This window comes from Oncorhynchus nerka, linkage group LG27 (genome assembly GCF_034236695.1).
Source record: "Oncorhynchus nerka isolate Pitt River linkage group LG27, Oner_Uvic_2.0, whole genome shotgun sequence".
Classification (NCBI taxonomy): Eukaryota; Metazoa; Chordata; class Actinopteri; order Salmoniformes; family Salmonidae; genus Oncorhynchus; species Oncorhynchus nerka.
In genome coordinates, this window is record NC_088422.1 from 60,934,055 (window position 1) to 60,948,424 (window position 14,370).

General features: G+C 44.2%; 2 protein-coding genes across 3 annotated transcripts; both read left to right on the plus strand.

The window, feature by feature from the left end:
* The first annotated feature begins 65 nt into the window (after window positions 1-65).
* Window positions 66-7,510, plus strand: LOC115112522 (adhesion G-protein coupled receptor G1-like). 2 transcript variants are annotated; one of them, XM_065011860.1, is made up of 12 exons: window positions 66-252; window positions 729-792; window positions 1,182-1,272; window positions 1,468-1,602; window positions 1,850-1,978; window positions 2,117-2,171; window positions 2,333-2,424; window positions 5,415-5,533; window positions 5,771-6,051; window positions 6,156-6,255; window positions 6,365-6,645; window positions 6,766-7,510. In XM_065011860.1, exons 3-9 carry the CDS (start codon window positions 1,216-1,218, stop codon window positions 5,808-5,810), a joined length of 627 nt encoding a protein of 208 aa, XP_064867932.1. In that variant the 5' UTR covers window positions 66-252; window positions 729-792; window positions 1,182-1,215; the 3' UTR covers window positions 5,811-6,051; window positions 6,156-6,255; window positions 6,365-6,645; window positions 6,766-7,510. The 2 variants fall into 2 exon arrangements, with proteins under 2 accessions (XP_064867932.1, XP_064867933.1); XM_065011861.1 differs by having other exon boundaries at window positions 5,811-6,051.
* A 3,977-nt stretch (window positions 7,511-11,487) lies between these two features.
* On the plus strand, window positions 11,488-14,339 carry LOC115112105 (probable RNA polymerase II nuclear localization protein SLC7A6OS). Its single transcript, XM_029638906.2, has 5 exons — window positions 11,488-11,827; window positions 12,704-13,006; window positions 13,152-13,358; window positions 13,651-13,762; window positions 13,898-14,339. Exons 1-5 carry the CDS (start codon window positions 11,636-11,638, stop codon window positions 14,005-14,007), a joined length of 924 nt encoding a protein of 307 aa, XP_029494766.2. The 5' UTR covers window positions 11,488-11,635; the 3' UTR covers window positions 14,008-14,339.
* The last annotated feature ends 31 nt before the right edge of the window (window positions 14,340-14,370 follow it).

Genomic DNA, 14,370 nt, shown 5'->3' on the forward strand with positions numbered 1-14,370 from the left:
CTAATTTATTCACCCAGTTTTGTAATGCCATAGCCTACAGTATACTCAATTAACTTCCTGCACGTACAAATATGTCCAACCCCCTCACTAATTATAGTAATGATATGAAACCAGGAAACAACAACACACGAGCAAAGATCGACTAACAAGACAGACCATTAACCCATCAGCAGTCACAGACTGAAAGAGGGAGAGAGTGATGAAGACCAGTTATTTCATTCTAATATTTATATGCAACCCTGAGAACCAATGGTAAGCTCCTGTTTGTTTCTGTGTCGAGCAAGTGTTAAAATGGATGGCACGTGTGGATGAGTATAGGTCGAGGTTATGTAAACATTTTTGAACAAACATGGACATCAGTGAAAAGGGGTGGACCAGTTAATTGTATATCTGGGGTGGCCAATCCTGGCCTGGAGAACTATACTTTTCAAATAAGATACCTAATCAAGGTCTGTTAAAAAAAATTACACGATTAGTTCAACCAGGTGTGTCTCAACAGGGCTGAAAAAAAGCATGCACTCACTGCGGCTCTCGAGGACCAGGGTATGCCACCTCGGATTGACGTGGTCCCCACTGAGTTTTTGTCATCATCATTGGCTTTAGTGCCGACAGTAGTTTTTCATCTGTTTGTTTTGATGTTTGTCTTGAGATGAAGCATTGGTACCTTGTATGGATTTTTGTCGTTTCCAGAGTGACATAAGGATTAACCTTGTCAATAACGTTTCCAGACAATTTTCCAAACTGCAAAGATGCTCTTCGAGATTGTCTTCGCCCTGAAGTGGTGTGGACCAGGTACTCCAATAAAAGTCCTTATCCCCTATTGTAATGGGATTTTAATGTGCCACGGATATTACCAAAAAAAAGCCAGTACCTGTTTATCCTTTTAACTACACAGTTAAATATCTAGTTAGTCCATATGGGAATGTCCATTAAGTTGACGTTTTAGTAATTTAGCCCTTTCATCCAGAGCACCTTATAGTAGTGAGTGGATACATATTTGTACTTTTACATACTTGTCCCCCGAGGGAAACAAACCCACGATCCTGACGTTGCAAGCACCATGCGCTACCAAATGAGCTATATGGGATTTGATAACCATTTGATATCCATTCATTACATTGATTAAGTTGAATATAAGAAAAAGGGTTCAAATCATGTAAGATGATGTGTGTTTTCGGTAGGTGTTACGAGGATAGAATTACAATATGCATTCTAATGACCAGAATGCCCATCCCAAACTTCTACAGATGGTCTGTCAACTCATCCAATAAGGTGAGATCATGAATTCATTGCTGTTGATCTCACAACCTTCTGGTTCAGCCATATATACCGGGGTGCAGCAACAAAGACTTCAGACACAGTCGAGTCTCTTTGTTTATTTATTTTTATTGCTGCGTATTGCAATTTTCGGTATTTCCGATGGATATGTTGCACTTAAAACTGTAATGTCCATTAATTCCACCATAGGCAGAAGAGCGCACGAATTCTGGACACAGAGTGCACATTCCTGCACATGTTCTCCAGAGAAGCAAGAGGAACGACTCTAATAGCACTGACTATGTGCAAATTACAATGGCTGTACTCAACAGCTCTCTATTCAAGGTTGGTAACTGACTCAAACAGTAGGCTATTCTTAGTTTTAGCTGAAACCAACCAATGGTAATGGACAAAATAGTACCACTATCCGGTATACAATTCAGCACTACAGTAAAACAATGAATCTATTATTTAGTATCATGAAGTCATTTATTGAGGAAGGGTTTTATGAAAGGCACATAAGACCTCTCTGAATGACGTTTGCTCGTCTGCTGCTGCTTTCTGTTGCGCTTCCCTCCAATGTTACCAACAGCTTAGTCCGGTTCGAGGCTCTAGATCAGGGGAAGTCCTGGGGCAGTCTGTGCTGGCTGTGAGGGTGGGGGACCACAGTGTGAGTGACCTTGACCAGCCTGTCAGAATCGCCTTCAGAAACACAAATGTGGTGGGTGAATGGAGTCCACTTGAACGTTCGACACTTACTGGCGGAATGTGACTGTGCACCTACTGTATCTCTGAGACAAATATTAGTCTAGTCTATACTTCAATGAACAGTGTGTGTTTTACATTGCCTTTGTTTCAGACTGAGAGAGGGACTTGTGTTTTCTGGAAGGACTCGGAAAATAAGAATGGCGAAGGTAGGGGCTATGGCTTGACTCATCTTTTAGTGGTGGAACCAATGCGGTGGACTAGCATGTTCTTTTCCTGTATGAGCATTTGTGGGTGTGTGGGTGGGTGTTGAACTCTTGTACCTTCGCTATATGTGTGTGTGTGACTTTTGTGGCTTTTCTGTCTGCAGGGGACTGGAGCTCAGAGGGTTATATTACCACCCTCATTCACGGAGAGTTTGTGTGCAGCTGTAACCATCTCAGCTTCTTTGCAGTGCTCGTGGTAAATACGTGCTACAGTTGTTGTATAGGTCATTAATTTAGTTATTTGAATAACTCTATACAAATCATAACTGTGTAATGCATGCAAAGACTGATATAGAAGTCTTCAAAACACTCACTTTAAAGGGATAGTTCACTCAAATGACAAAATGTCATATTGGTTTCCTTACTCTATAAGCAGTCCATCGACAAGGTATGACAGAAATCCATGCTTTGGTTTGTTTACCTGGCCATCGTTACCAAATGCTAATGTTTTGGCACAAATCCAATGCAAGGCAACGATACAGATATTAGCATATTTTGCGCTTCATGTCCAAATCATCTACAAGTAACTTAATTGTGTTACGCAATCAATTGTAGATATTTTAAGATAATTTGGACATGAAGTCCAAACAATGCTAATAGGTACCATTAACTTGCATTGGAAATGTTAACTTCTTAGGGCTGAGATCCCGCTAATGAGATCGATATGTCAACAGCCAGTGAAAGTACAGGGCGCCAAATTCAAAACAACAGAAATCCCATAATTAAAATTCCTCAAACATAGAAGTACTTCACACCATTTTAAAGTTACACTTCTTGTTAACCTGTTGCCTCTACTTGGGACGCTTGCGTCCCAACTAGAGCTCTGGAAATGCAAATGCGCTACGCTAAATGCTAATAGTATTAGTTAAAACTCAAAAGTTCATTAAAATACACATGCAGGGTATCAAATTAAAGCTACACTCGTTGTGAATCCAGGCAACAAGTCCGATTTTTTAAATGCTTTTCGGCGACAGCATGAGAAGCTATTATCTGATAGCATGCACCAATACACTACAACAGAAAAGCACAGCAGGGGACGTAAACAAAATAATTAGCATTTCGGCGTTACACAAACCGCACAATAAAATAGAAAACAGTCATTACCTTTCACCATCTTCTTTGTTGGCACTCCTAGATGTCCCATAAACACTATTGGGTCTTTATTTCGATTAAATCGGGCCATATAAAGCCAAGATATCGTTATATGTAGACTGTGTGATAAACGAAAAAAACAGCGATTTCACACAACGTAACGTCATTTTTTTAATTCAAAAAGTAGACGATAAACTTTCACAAAACACTTCGAAATACGTTTGTAATGCTACTTTAGGTATTAGTAAACTTTAATAAGCGATAAAAATCATCCGTAGGCGATGTAAATATCATTAGCTGTCGTCTTGGAAAAAATTTCAGGAGAGAGCTCTTCCGGAATGATCTGGGCGGAGACCGGAGGTAAGTCGTGCCCCTCTTTCGGTTCAACCAAGAATCAAAGAGGATTCAATTCACAAGACTCTAGACAACATGGGGATGCTGTGGGAGTTGAATGCTCGGTCTTATCTAATTCGGCTCACTGTTAACAATTGCTGGAAGTGGCGCAAGGATATTTATTTCCATTTTCTGTGATCAGGTTTTCCTGCGCTTTCCGATGTAACGCACGTTATGTAATAACCACAGTCGTGATTTAACCAGTTTTAAAAACGTCCGAGGGTTTCCTATCCACACATTCTAACCATATGAACGTACTATATTCCTGGCATGAGTAGCAGGGCGCTGAAATGTTGCACGATTTTTAACAAAATGTTCAAAAAAGTAGAGGGTCGACTGAAGAGGTTAATCCCACCACAGTGTCCGATTTCAAATAGGCTTTACGGTGAAAGCATCACAAACGATTATGTTAGGTCAGAGCCAAGTCACAGAAAAACACAGCCATTTTTCCAGCCAAAGAGAGGAGTCACAAAAATCAGAAATAGAGATAGAATTAATCACTAACCTTTGATGATCTTCATCAGATGACACTCATAGGACTTGTTACACTTCATTTTAATATAAACAAATCTCAGTATACATTGGCGCGTTATGTTCAGTAGTTCCAAAAACATCTGGTGATTTTGCAGAGAGCCACATCAATTTACAGAAATTCTCATAATAAATGTTGATGACAATACAAATGTTATGCATGGAACTTTAGGTACACTTCTCCTTAATGCAACCGCTGTGTCTGATTTCAAAAAAGCTTTACGGAAAAAGCAAACCATGTAATAATCTGAGTACGGCACTCAGAGACCAAACAAGCCAAAAAGATATCCGCCATATTGTGCAGTCGTCAGAAGTCAGAAATAACATTATATTCACTTACCTTTGATGATCTTCATCATAATGCACTCCCAGGAATCCCAATTCCACAATAAATGTTTGTTTTGTTCGATAATGTCCATCATTTATGTCCATATAGCTACTTTTGTTAGCACGTTTTGTAAACAAATCCAAACTCATGAAGCGCATTCACTTGAAGCTGTTCCGTTACAGTCCGTATAAACAAGTGAAACGATGTATAGAATAAATCTTTAGGAAGTTTTTAACATAAGTCTTCAATAATGTTCCAACCGGAGAATTCCTTTGTCTTCAGAAATTCAATGGAACGTGAGAGAACTCTCACGTGAACGAGCGTCACGAGCTTGTGGCACTCTGCCAGACCACTGACTCAAAGAGCCCTTATGAGCCCCCCCTTTACATTAGAAGCCTCAAACAAGTTTCCAAAGACTGTCGACCTCTAGTGGAAGCCTTAGGAAGTGCAACATGACCAATATCCCACTGTATCTTCAATAGGGAATGAGTTGAAAAATGACCAACCTCAGATTTCCCACTTCCTGGTTGGATTTTGTCTCAGGTTTTTGCCTGCCATATGAGTTCTGTTATACTCACAGACATCATTCAAACAGTTCTAGAAACTTCAGAGTGTTTTCTATCCAAATATACTAATAATATGCATATATTAGCAAATGGGTCTGAGTATCAGGCAGTTTACTCTGGGCACCTCTGGGCACCTTATTCATCCAAGCTACTCAATACTGCCCCCAGACATAAGAAGTTTTAACTATCACTTTAATAATTACATCATTTTTTTTGTATGGTAAGTCCTAGCTGGTAACATACTCTTGATTCCTTATCCTATTTTCTCACTGACAGAACTCAAAGTTGTCGGTAGACCCTGTGAATGCTGCCAACCTCGGCTACATCTCCTACATTGGTTCATCATTCTCCGTGATTTTCACCACAGTAACCCTTGCCATGTACACTTGTCTTAGGTAAGTATTCTCTCTTCATTGAAAATAAACAGAGTAGGTAAACCATTCACAATGCAGCTACACAATAGTACACATTCACAAATGTATGTGTCAAAAATATTGAGCAATAAAATAGAGGTAAGCAAGAGACCTCATTTCAGCCCTTTAATCTGTACACAGACAAAGGCAGAAATATAGCATAAATGGATTATGTAAACATCTCTGTGGGCCTGAGCCTCTTGTTTTCTGTCCCCATAGGAAGGGGCATTCTGAACAGTCAATATCTATTCATGTGTAGCTGACAGGAGCTCTCCTGTTTCTACACCTCTCCTACCTCTTGAGCGAGTGGTGGGTGTGGCATGAGGCTGATGGGGCTGAGGGACATGTCTGTCTGGCCTTTGGGTTGATACTGCACTGGGCTCTCCTGTCCACCTTCACCTGGCTGGCCATTGAAGGCTTCCATCTCTACATGTTGTTAGTCCGCGTCTTCAACATCTATGTCAGGAAATACCTGCTCAAACTGAGCCTGGTTGGATGGGGTGAGATCTCAAGTTCCACTCATAAGTCTGTTTTTCTTTCTTTGACAGTTGAGCGATATTCTACACCATACAATGTATAGTCTAAATGCAGTCCTTGATTCCAGGCATACCCACTGCAACTGTGATGGCCTGTCGTTTCTCAGGAGTCTACGGCATACATAGCTTCTACATGACAGGGGCCAATAACAGCTCATCAACAGACATGTGAGGTTCAATTCACAGTATTTTGTCATAGGAAGCTAATATTTAAATATACTGTATATGTAGCCATGAAAACAAGCAAAGGTTCAAATGGACTCTTGTCTAACTGCAGATGTTGGATAAGCAGTGCAACAGACAGCCCTGGAGTGGTGGTCAGCTACATCACAGTGAGTGGATACCTGGGCCTGGTCTTCCTCTTCAACACAGCCATTCTAGGTGTGGTGGTGGTGAAGCTGTGGGGGCAGAGAGGGAAGGGTATGATGTGGAAGGACTGGGCCACGGTACTGGGGCTCAGCTGTGTGCTAGGAGTACCATGGGGGTTGGCATTCTGCACCTACGGCCCCCTTTCTCTCCCTGGACTGTACCTCTTCAGTATATTCAACTGCTTCCAGGGTCAGTATCCTATCACACACAACCTCTCTAAGGAAATATATATGATTGACTGCTTTAAACCTGAGTGATCGCTGAGTGATTTGTTGCTTTTCAATCCCTCCAAAATGATTACTACTACAGGTGTCTTCTTGTTCCTGTGGTTTCTTGCCCTTTCACGTAAGGGCCGCCCAGAGCACTCCTCTGTGAAAGACTCTTCCAGTCAAAAGATGACGGAGACAAACTTCAACTGATACTGTGTGACTTGCAACACATTCCAGCATACCTTTTAATAGTGTTTGCAGACCAAGTCCTGAGTATAAAACAGCGGGGAAAGTATGATTCATTTCTTCCTGGTTCGGACCTCTTTACCAAAAATAAATGTATGGGCCTAAATATAGAATTGCATATAGAATCTCTATCAATTCAATAGCATTTCTCTGGGCCTAGTGGTAAAGATTTGACATGAAACTTTTCAAATGTATGACCTTTTATTATGGCATCAACAAAACCAGTCATGATGTTTTAATCAGCTTGTCAAACATCGGCCCCTTTACTAGGCTACCTGAGCACGTTTATCCACTCACAACATACTTCCAGCCCCCAAACAATGGTGAATTGATAAAGACAGCTGTTACACAAAACACCAAAAAGTGTCATGACATTTGGCGTTTGTATTTAGGCCAGAATATATGTGTCCACTGCTGTCTGCTGGCGTCTTGGTGTCGGCCACTCATCTCTGCCGTGGCATAATTTCAGTGTTTTTACCAGACATTTTGGAGCATAAGCCTACCACCTGTTATCATGTCCATTTGCAAAATGTTCATGCCTCTGACAAGCGGTAATAATAAAATAAAAGTGGTGTAAAAGCCTACAGTTTTTTTATACATTTTGATTTCAATTATTGTGATATATTGTATTTTACCGGTACAGCAAACCCTCGCTATTTATTTTGTGGGGACACCGTACCAGACCGTACCAACTTACTTTCACCCCTGGTGTAAACATGACATTTATGATATGGCACATAAAGTGTGACACATGGAGCAAATAGCCATTAGCACACAGACTATCTACTGAATAAAATGGTGCTTGGTGTTGTGGTGTTAATCAGATAATTGAATTATTTAATGCTTTCTTATTGTTTCATAAAAATAATCTACCAATGCTATTAGACCCATGATTCAGCCTTTTCCACAACGCGTTAATGATACATAATAGAATGTCACTTTGAACTTTAATATAATGTAATTTATTGGAAACAGGAGACAAAGGGCTGTGAGACAAAGGCTTAAGGGGCGGCAGGTAGCTGCAGGTAAACAAAGGGGCGGCAGGTAGCGGCAGGTAAACAAAGGGGCGGCAGGTAGCTGCAGGTAAACAAAGGGGCGGCAGGTAGCGGCAGGTAAACAAAGGGGCGGCAGGTAGCTGCAGGTAAACAAAGGGTCGGGCAGGTAGCGGCAGGTAAACAAAGGGGCGGCAGGTAGCGGCAGGTAAACAAAGGGGCGGCAGGTAGCGGCAGGTAAACAAAGGGTCGGGCAGGTAGCGGCAGGTAAACAAAGGGTCGGGCAGGTAGCGGCAGGTAAACAAAGGGGCGGCAGGTAGCGGCAGGTAAACAAAGGGGCGGCAGGTAGCTGCAGGTAAACAAAGGGGCGGCAGGTAGCGGCAGGTAAACAAAGGGGCAGCAGGTAGCTGCAGGTAAACAAAGGGGCGGCAGGTAGCGGCAGGTAAACAAAGGGGAGGCAGGTAGCGGCAGGTAAACAAAGTGGCGGCAGGTAAACAAAGGGGCAGCAGGTAGCTGCAGGTAAACAAAGGGGTGGCAGGTAAACAAAGGGGTGCAGGTAGCGGCAGGTAAACAAAGGGGCGGCAGGTAGCGGCAGGTAAACAAAGGGGTAGCAGGTAAACAAAGGGGCTGCAGGTAAACAAAGGGGCGGCAGGTAAACAAATGGGCGGCAGGTAAACAAAGGGGCGGCAGGTAGCGGCAGGTAAACAAAGGGGCGGCAGGTAGCGGCAGGTAAACAAAGGGGCGGCAGGTAGCTGCAGGTAAACAAAGGGGCGGCAGGTAGGTGCAGGTAAACAAAGGGGCGGCAGGTAGCTGCAGGTAAACAAAGGGGCGGCAGGTAGCTGCAGGTAAACAAAGGCGCTGCAGGTAGCTGCAGGTAAACAAAGGTGCGGCAGGTAGCTGCAGGTAAACAAAGGGGCGGCAGGTAGCTGCAGGTAAACAAAGGGGATGCAGGTAGCGGCAGGTAAACAAAGGGGCGGCAGGTAGCTGCAGGTAAACAAAGGGGCGGCAGGTAGCGGCAGGTAAACAAAGGGGCGGCAGGTAGTTGCAGGTAAACAAACGGGCGGCAGGTAGCTGCAGGTAAACAAAGGGGAGGCAGGTAGCGGCAGGTAAACAAAGGGGCGGCAGGTAGCTGCAGGTAAACAAAGGGGCGGCAGGTAGCGGCAGGTAAACAAAGGGGCGGCAGGTAGTTGCAGGTAAACAAACGGGCGGCAGGTAGCTGCAGGTAAACAAAGGGGAGGCAGGTAGCTGCAGGTAAACAAAGGGGCGGCAGGTAGCTGCAGGTAAACAAAGGGGCAGCAGGTAGCGGCAGGTAAACAAAGGGGCGGCAGGTAAACAAAGGGGCAGCAGGTAGCTGCAGGTAAACAAAGGGGCGGCAGGTAACTGCAGGTAAACAAAGGGGCGGCAGGTAGCGGCAGGTAAACAAAGGGGCGGCAGGTAGCTGCAGGTAAACAAAGGGGAGGCAGGTAGCAGCAGGTAAACAAAGGGGTGGCAGGTAGCGGCAGGTAAACAAAGGGGCGGCAGGTAGCGGCAGGTAAACAAAGGGGCGGCAGGTAGCTGCAGGTAAACAAAGGGGAGGCAGGTAGATGCAGGTAAACAAAGGGGTGGCAGGTAGCTGCAGGTAAACAAAGGGGCAGTAGGTAGCGGCAGGTAAACAAAGGGGCGGCAGGTAAACAAAGGGGCAGCAGGTAGCTGCAGGTAAACAAAGGGGCGGCAGGTAACTGCAGGTAAACAAAGGGGCGGCAGGTAGCGGCAGGTAAACAAAGGGGTGGCAGGTAGCGGAAGGTAAACAAAGGGGCGGCAGGTAGCGGCAGGTAAACAAAGGGGCGGCAGGTAGCAAAGTGGTTAGATCGTTGGGCCAGGAACTTAAAGGTTGCTAGATTGAGTCTCATGAGTGTCATCTGATGAAGATCATCAAAGTTTAGTGATTAATTCTATCTCTATTTGTGCTTTTTGTGACTTTGTGATGAATGGAACAGTGCGCTTGTTTGAAATGGAAAAGCTTCTCGGTAGTTACTGTCAAAGAAGAACATCAAGACAAAGCAGCTGCTTTACAAGTGGGATGCACTGTTGAGCTCTACATCCCGAGGGGTTCATGTTGATTGTACAGAGATTGTGACAGCTGGTAAAATGGCGTCCCTTGAAAGGGCAAGAACAAGATGTATGTCAGGAGAAGTGCAGTATGATCATAAGGAGACGTATACTTGGAATATGGAGAAGGAATTGAGGGAAAAAGAGAAGCAGAGGAGGACGAAGAGAGAAGGAGGAAGAGGGTGAGCTTGAGTCTGTTAAAAATGGCCGAAAAAAGAGAGATTGTTTGTTAAAGAAGAATGGAAGAGGTGTAAGCAGAGTGAGCTTTACGTTGGATCGAAGACGAGGAGAAATGGAAGTGAATGAGGGCGAAATATCGGAGGTAGTAGGTGTGGTGAAGTTCTCGGAGCCCGAGACTTGCACCAAGGGTCAGGATAAAGATGAGTCTGTGACAGTAGGAGTGACATTTTTTTGAAAAAGTGCACCCTAGCCTTTTAGCTGATCAATTTGTGGTTTCAGGGCGGGTGAAAACAGACTTGAATGTGTGGAATTGGTGAAGGTAACCAGAAGTGATCTTGTGTTAATTGTTTGTGATTCTGCTGGTCAGAGGGAGCAGGGGCTCCGCATCAAATGAATGGGGACAAGAGAAGTGAATTATTTTGCTCTCAAGGAAAGGGCATCACTGAGAGGAGTGATTACTGGGGTAGGGGTAAATGTGAATGTTGACCAACTGAAGGGGAAGATTCCCAGTGTTTGTGATACTCATCATTTGTTGCGACACAGACAGGGTGACGTGAGTGGTGAAACAAAATAGTCTGTTCTTGAGTTTTGATGTTGAGTCTATTCCCAACAAAGTGATGTTAGGATATATAAGTTATCCTGTACGAGTATTTGTGCTGAATACATTACATTGTTACAGGTGTCAAGCTTATGGGCGTGTGGCAGCAGTGTGTAGGAGGGAGGTTCCTAGGTGTGAGAAGTGTGCAGGAGGGCATGAGACAAAGGAATGTGTAACATTGGGGAAATTAGTTGTATGTGTTAATTGTAGGGGTGCCCATGGGGCTGGGGTTCAGAAATATCCTGTGCGAAAGAAGCAGTTTGAGGTTTCCAGTAGAGTAGTGGTTAGAGTAGTGCAGAAGTTGTGGTACGCTGAGGCGGTGAAGAAAGTAGAGGAAGATGGGTCAAGGGGGAGGGATCCTGAGAGGAGTGGTGTGAGTAGTAGATCTGTACCAGTACAGAGGGATAGGCCAACAAGTGATATATGTTTCAGTGAGATTGGATTTTTATCATTTATAGCAATGGTTATCAACTGTACTGCAGGGATGGAACATAAGTCACAGTATATTGGTGGCAGCTGCAAAGAGTTATTTGGGTCAGAAGAGTTACAGGGTGTTAATTGGTGGTGTCCCAACCTTTCAGGCTGTTGGCTTGAGGTAGGATTAAAAATATGTATATAGTGGAGTAGGGCGGTGAGTGTAGGGTTAGATGGTAGGGTATGTGTTGATTTATATATTTTATGATGATTTATTTTAAGTATAAGGAGTATACTCCAGTCTAGTAGGTGGCGGCAATGCAACATTTGTTGGATGCCAACCGCCGTAAAACCTAATCGAAGAAGATACCATAGTATTGGGAGAATCCTGCCTCCTCTTTCACAAGTGCGACTATAGCTAGCTAGTTACGGTAGCGCCAGCTGGAGCAGCCATGGATCCAAGCACCACTATTCTCCGGGTGAAAAGAAAGAGAGGAACTGACCCTGCCGATGCGTTGCTGCTTGCCTGTAAACGTATTCGACCAGAGACCACATCCCAGACCGCTGGGGAAACTGTGCCTGAGCCCGATGATGCAGAGGTTGAGAATTCAGTCTTCAAACTCGTGGCAACCGTAGCGTCACAGGTATGGGCCGCTGTCAAACCACGGTTTCTCGTGGGCGCTGTACACAATCGGCTGGTGCTGTGCAAGACACTCAAGTCTGCTGTTTTAGTTTGGCTAGCTAGCTACCTAATGTATTTGATGTTAAACTAAATGTAGTTAGCTTATCTGCTGGTTAACGTTAGCTATATACATTGTATTTTCTCTTCAGCTCAAGTCATCCTTACTTAGGTAACTGGCTAGTTCGCTTTGTGTTGATTAGCAAGCGAGCTAGCTGGCTGACAACACAGATAGCTTGGTAACTATCGTTCGCGAGCTAGCCTGCCAGCCTACGTTCTCGTTAACTTCACAGCACCAGTATCTGGTGTACCTGTCTTTTGCACATCTGCCATTTCAAGATCATGGAACAATTATGAATTTGTATATTTAGCTAACTAGGAGATAATCCTTCGCAACACCTGTTTGGGTAGAAAATAAGTTTTGTTTGCTCCCGAGAGGCGTAGCGGTCTAAGGCACTACAGACGCTGGTTCGATTCCAGGCTGTATCTCAAACGGACGTGATTGGGAGTCCCATAGGGCGGCGCACAATTGACCCAGCGTCGTCCGGGTTTTCCCGGGGTAGGCGTCATTGTAAATAAGAATTTGTTCTTAACTGGCTTGCCTAGTTAGTTAAATAAAAAGATGAGTTGGCTGGTCATGGTCCAGAGTCAGTCATAGCTAGTTTCATAACCTATTGTTTTATTTTCAATGTAAAAGAGATCTTAACGTTTTCTTAGCACTCAGAAACATTTCTTGGTAGCTAAGTTTAATTTAGTGAACCTTTCATGTAATGTACTGCCAGTCTTATTAGTCTCAACCCTCTTTGTTAGGATAACTGTTTCCCATTGTCACTATTTTTAGGATGCCCCAGTCCAGACACAGGTTCGTGAAGCACTGGCCCGCCCCCGCATGGCCCATGCCCTGCGCCCCTCAGGCAGCTCCCAGAGGATTGTGGGAGATCTGCGGAGCGTAAAGTGGAGCACCAGGCGGGAGGAGCGATACAGGATCCTCTCCAGCCATCGAGCAGGGATGCCTGCAGAACAGTCCCCCTCAACACAGCCAGAGCCCACAGAGGAGCCAGGCAAAAATGCCTGGAGCCTGGGTGAAGTTCAGGTGTTTGACATCATCCAGGAAGATGGGGACCAGGATAAAGCTCCTAGCAAGGTAGGTGTGAGCTGGGCTATGTAAACGTATCAGTGCCCAGTTCCCATATGATGAATTCAGTGGATCCAGATTACAATCTGCCACTGACACATAGGCCTAGTATTTGGATGGCTTGAATTTGATGCTTATTGTGACTGTTTCCCAGTTGCTGACCCCTGACCCAGAGACTATCCTGTGTAACTCGATGAAAATGCTCCGTGAGAAGCTGAGTGTGTCTGGAGAGGGTGTGGGTGTTGAGCATCGTGAACGGGAGGATGACTACGTGTATGACCTTTACTACCAGGAAACAGTCGCTGCAGGCTGGATCCAGGACATCCTGTCCGTCAGGCCCTACTCAGACGAGGGAGAGTTGGTAAGGGTCAAAAGTGTATCTTAGAACTAGTTTTTGCAAACTTTATGCCCAAACTCAATCAATTGGGCTTCTCAAAAATATGGTTGCTGTGTTTGAACTTAAAAAAAAAAAAAAATCAAATACAGCTGGCTCTCTCATTTAGATTTTTTCACCCACACCACTTTCAATTCAAGTCCCACCTTGTTGCGGTGTTTCCAGACTCTATACACAGTAGCAATTGAGCATGGGACAAGGTTAGTATCTGAATAACATAAAATGATGCAGGAGGAATAACCTTTTCTTGGATTTCCAGGTGCCTGACTTGGTGGTGAATGAGGAAGTGTATGAGGATGAGAATGAAGAGGGGAACTGGAGGAATGACTACCCAGATGAGGATGGCAGTGACAGAGAGGAGCGCTATGGAGGTAGGCTAGTACATTTATTTTGATTGTATGATGTTCACAAAAGCTTCACGCAATGATTATCAAAGCTCCCATAGTAAGGATAGTTGCATTACTAGTTTCTCTCCGAAACCTAATTTTGCCGTTCTCATCCTGAAGGGTCCTGGGAAGAGCACTCGTACAGTCGGAGATCCTGGGACCAATACCAGGGCGAGGTGATGCAGGAGTTAGATGATGATGATAATGGAGACAAGGATGACTCTGACTGATCTCCAACTGAGCAGTGGTGGTTGTCTTTTTTTACTGTGCAAGTGTTGGTGTGAATGTGTGGTAGATGTGTCGCACATAACTATGGTGTGCTTCTGGTTTAACTTGTATGTTGGCGAGATGGTTTGGACTGCGTGTTTGCATGTTGTGCATGGTAGTACGTACGTGTAAGCGTATGGTAGTGATTGTGCATCTGAAAGTGTGATACTATGTGTGGGGTCTACATTCCCTGTCACACGGGAGCTTGTACTCTTGATGTGTGATGAAAGTGACTCCAAATCCCTTCTGTAAATATGTAGATGTGTATAAAATAAAGCTTTCAAAATAAATGTAAGACTTCCCAAAGAAATTGTGCATTATTGCTG

Excerpts from the sequence above, each read along its gene's own strand:
- LOC115112522 (XM_065011860.1), top strand. The coding sequence starts at position 1,216 with ATGACCAGAATGCCCATCCCAAACTTCTACAGATGGTCTGTCAACTCA. Across the intron at positions 1,273-1,467 it reads CTGTCAACTCATCCAATAAG|GCAGAAGAGCGCACGAATTC; the intron begins GTGAGATCATGA and ends ATTCCACCATAG. Across the intron at positions 1,603-1,849 it reads TCAACAGCTCTCTATTCAAG|CTTAGTCCGGTTCGAGGCTC; the intron begins GTTGGTAACTGA and ends TGTTACCAACAG.
- LOC115112105 (XM_029638906.2), top strand. The coding sequence starts at position 11,636 with ATGGATCCAAGCACCACTATTCTCCGGGTGAAAAGAAAGAGAGGAACT. Across the intron at positions 11,828-12,703 it reads TGGCAACCGTAGCGTCACAG|GATGCCCCAGTCCAGACACA; the intron begins GTATGGGCCGCT and ends CACTATTTTTAG. Across the intron at positions 13,359-13,650 it reads ACTCAGACGAGGGAGAGTTG|GTGCCTGACTTGGTGGTGAA; the intron begins GTAAGGGTCAAA and ends TTGGATTTCCAG.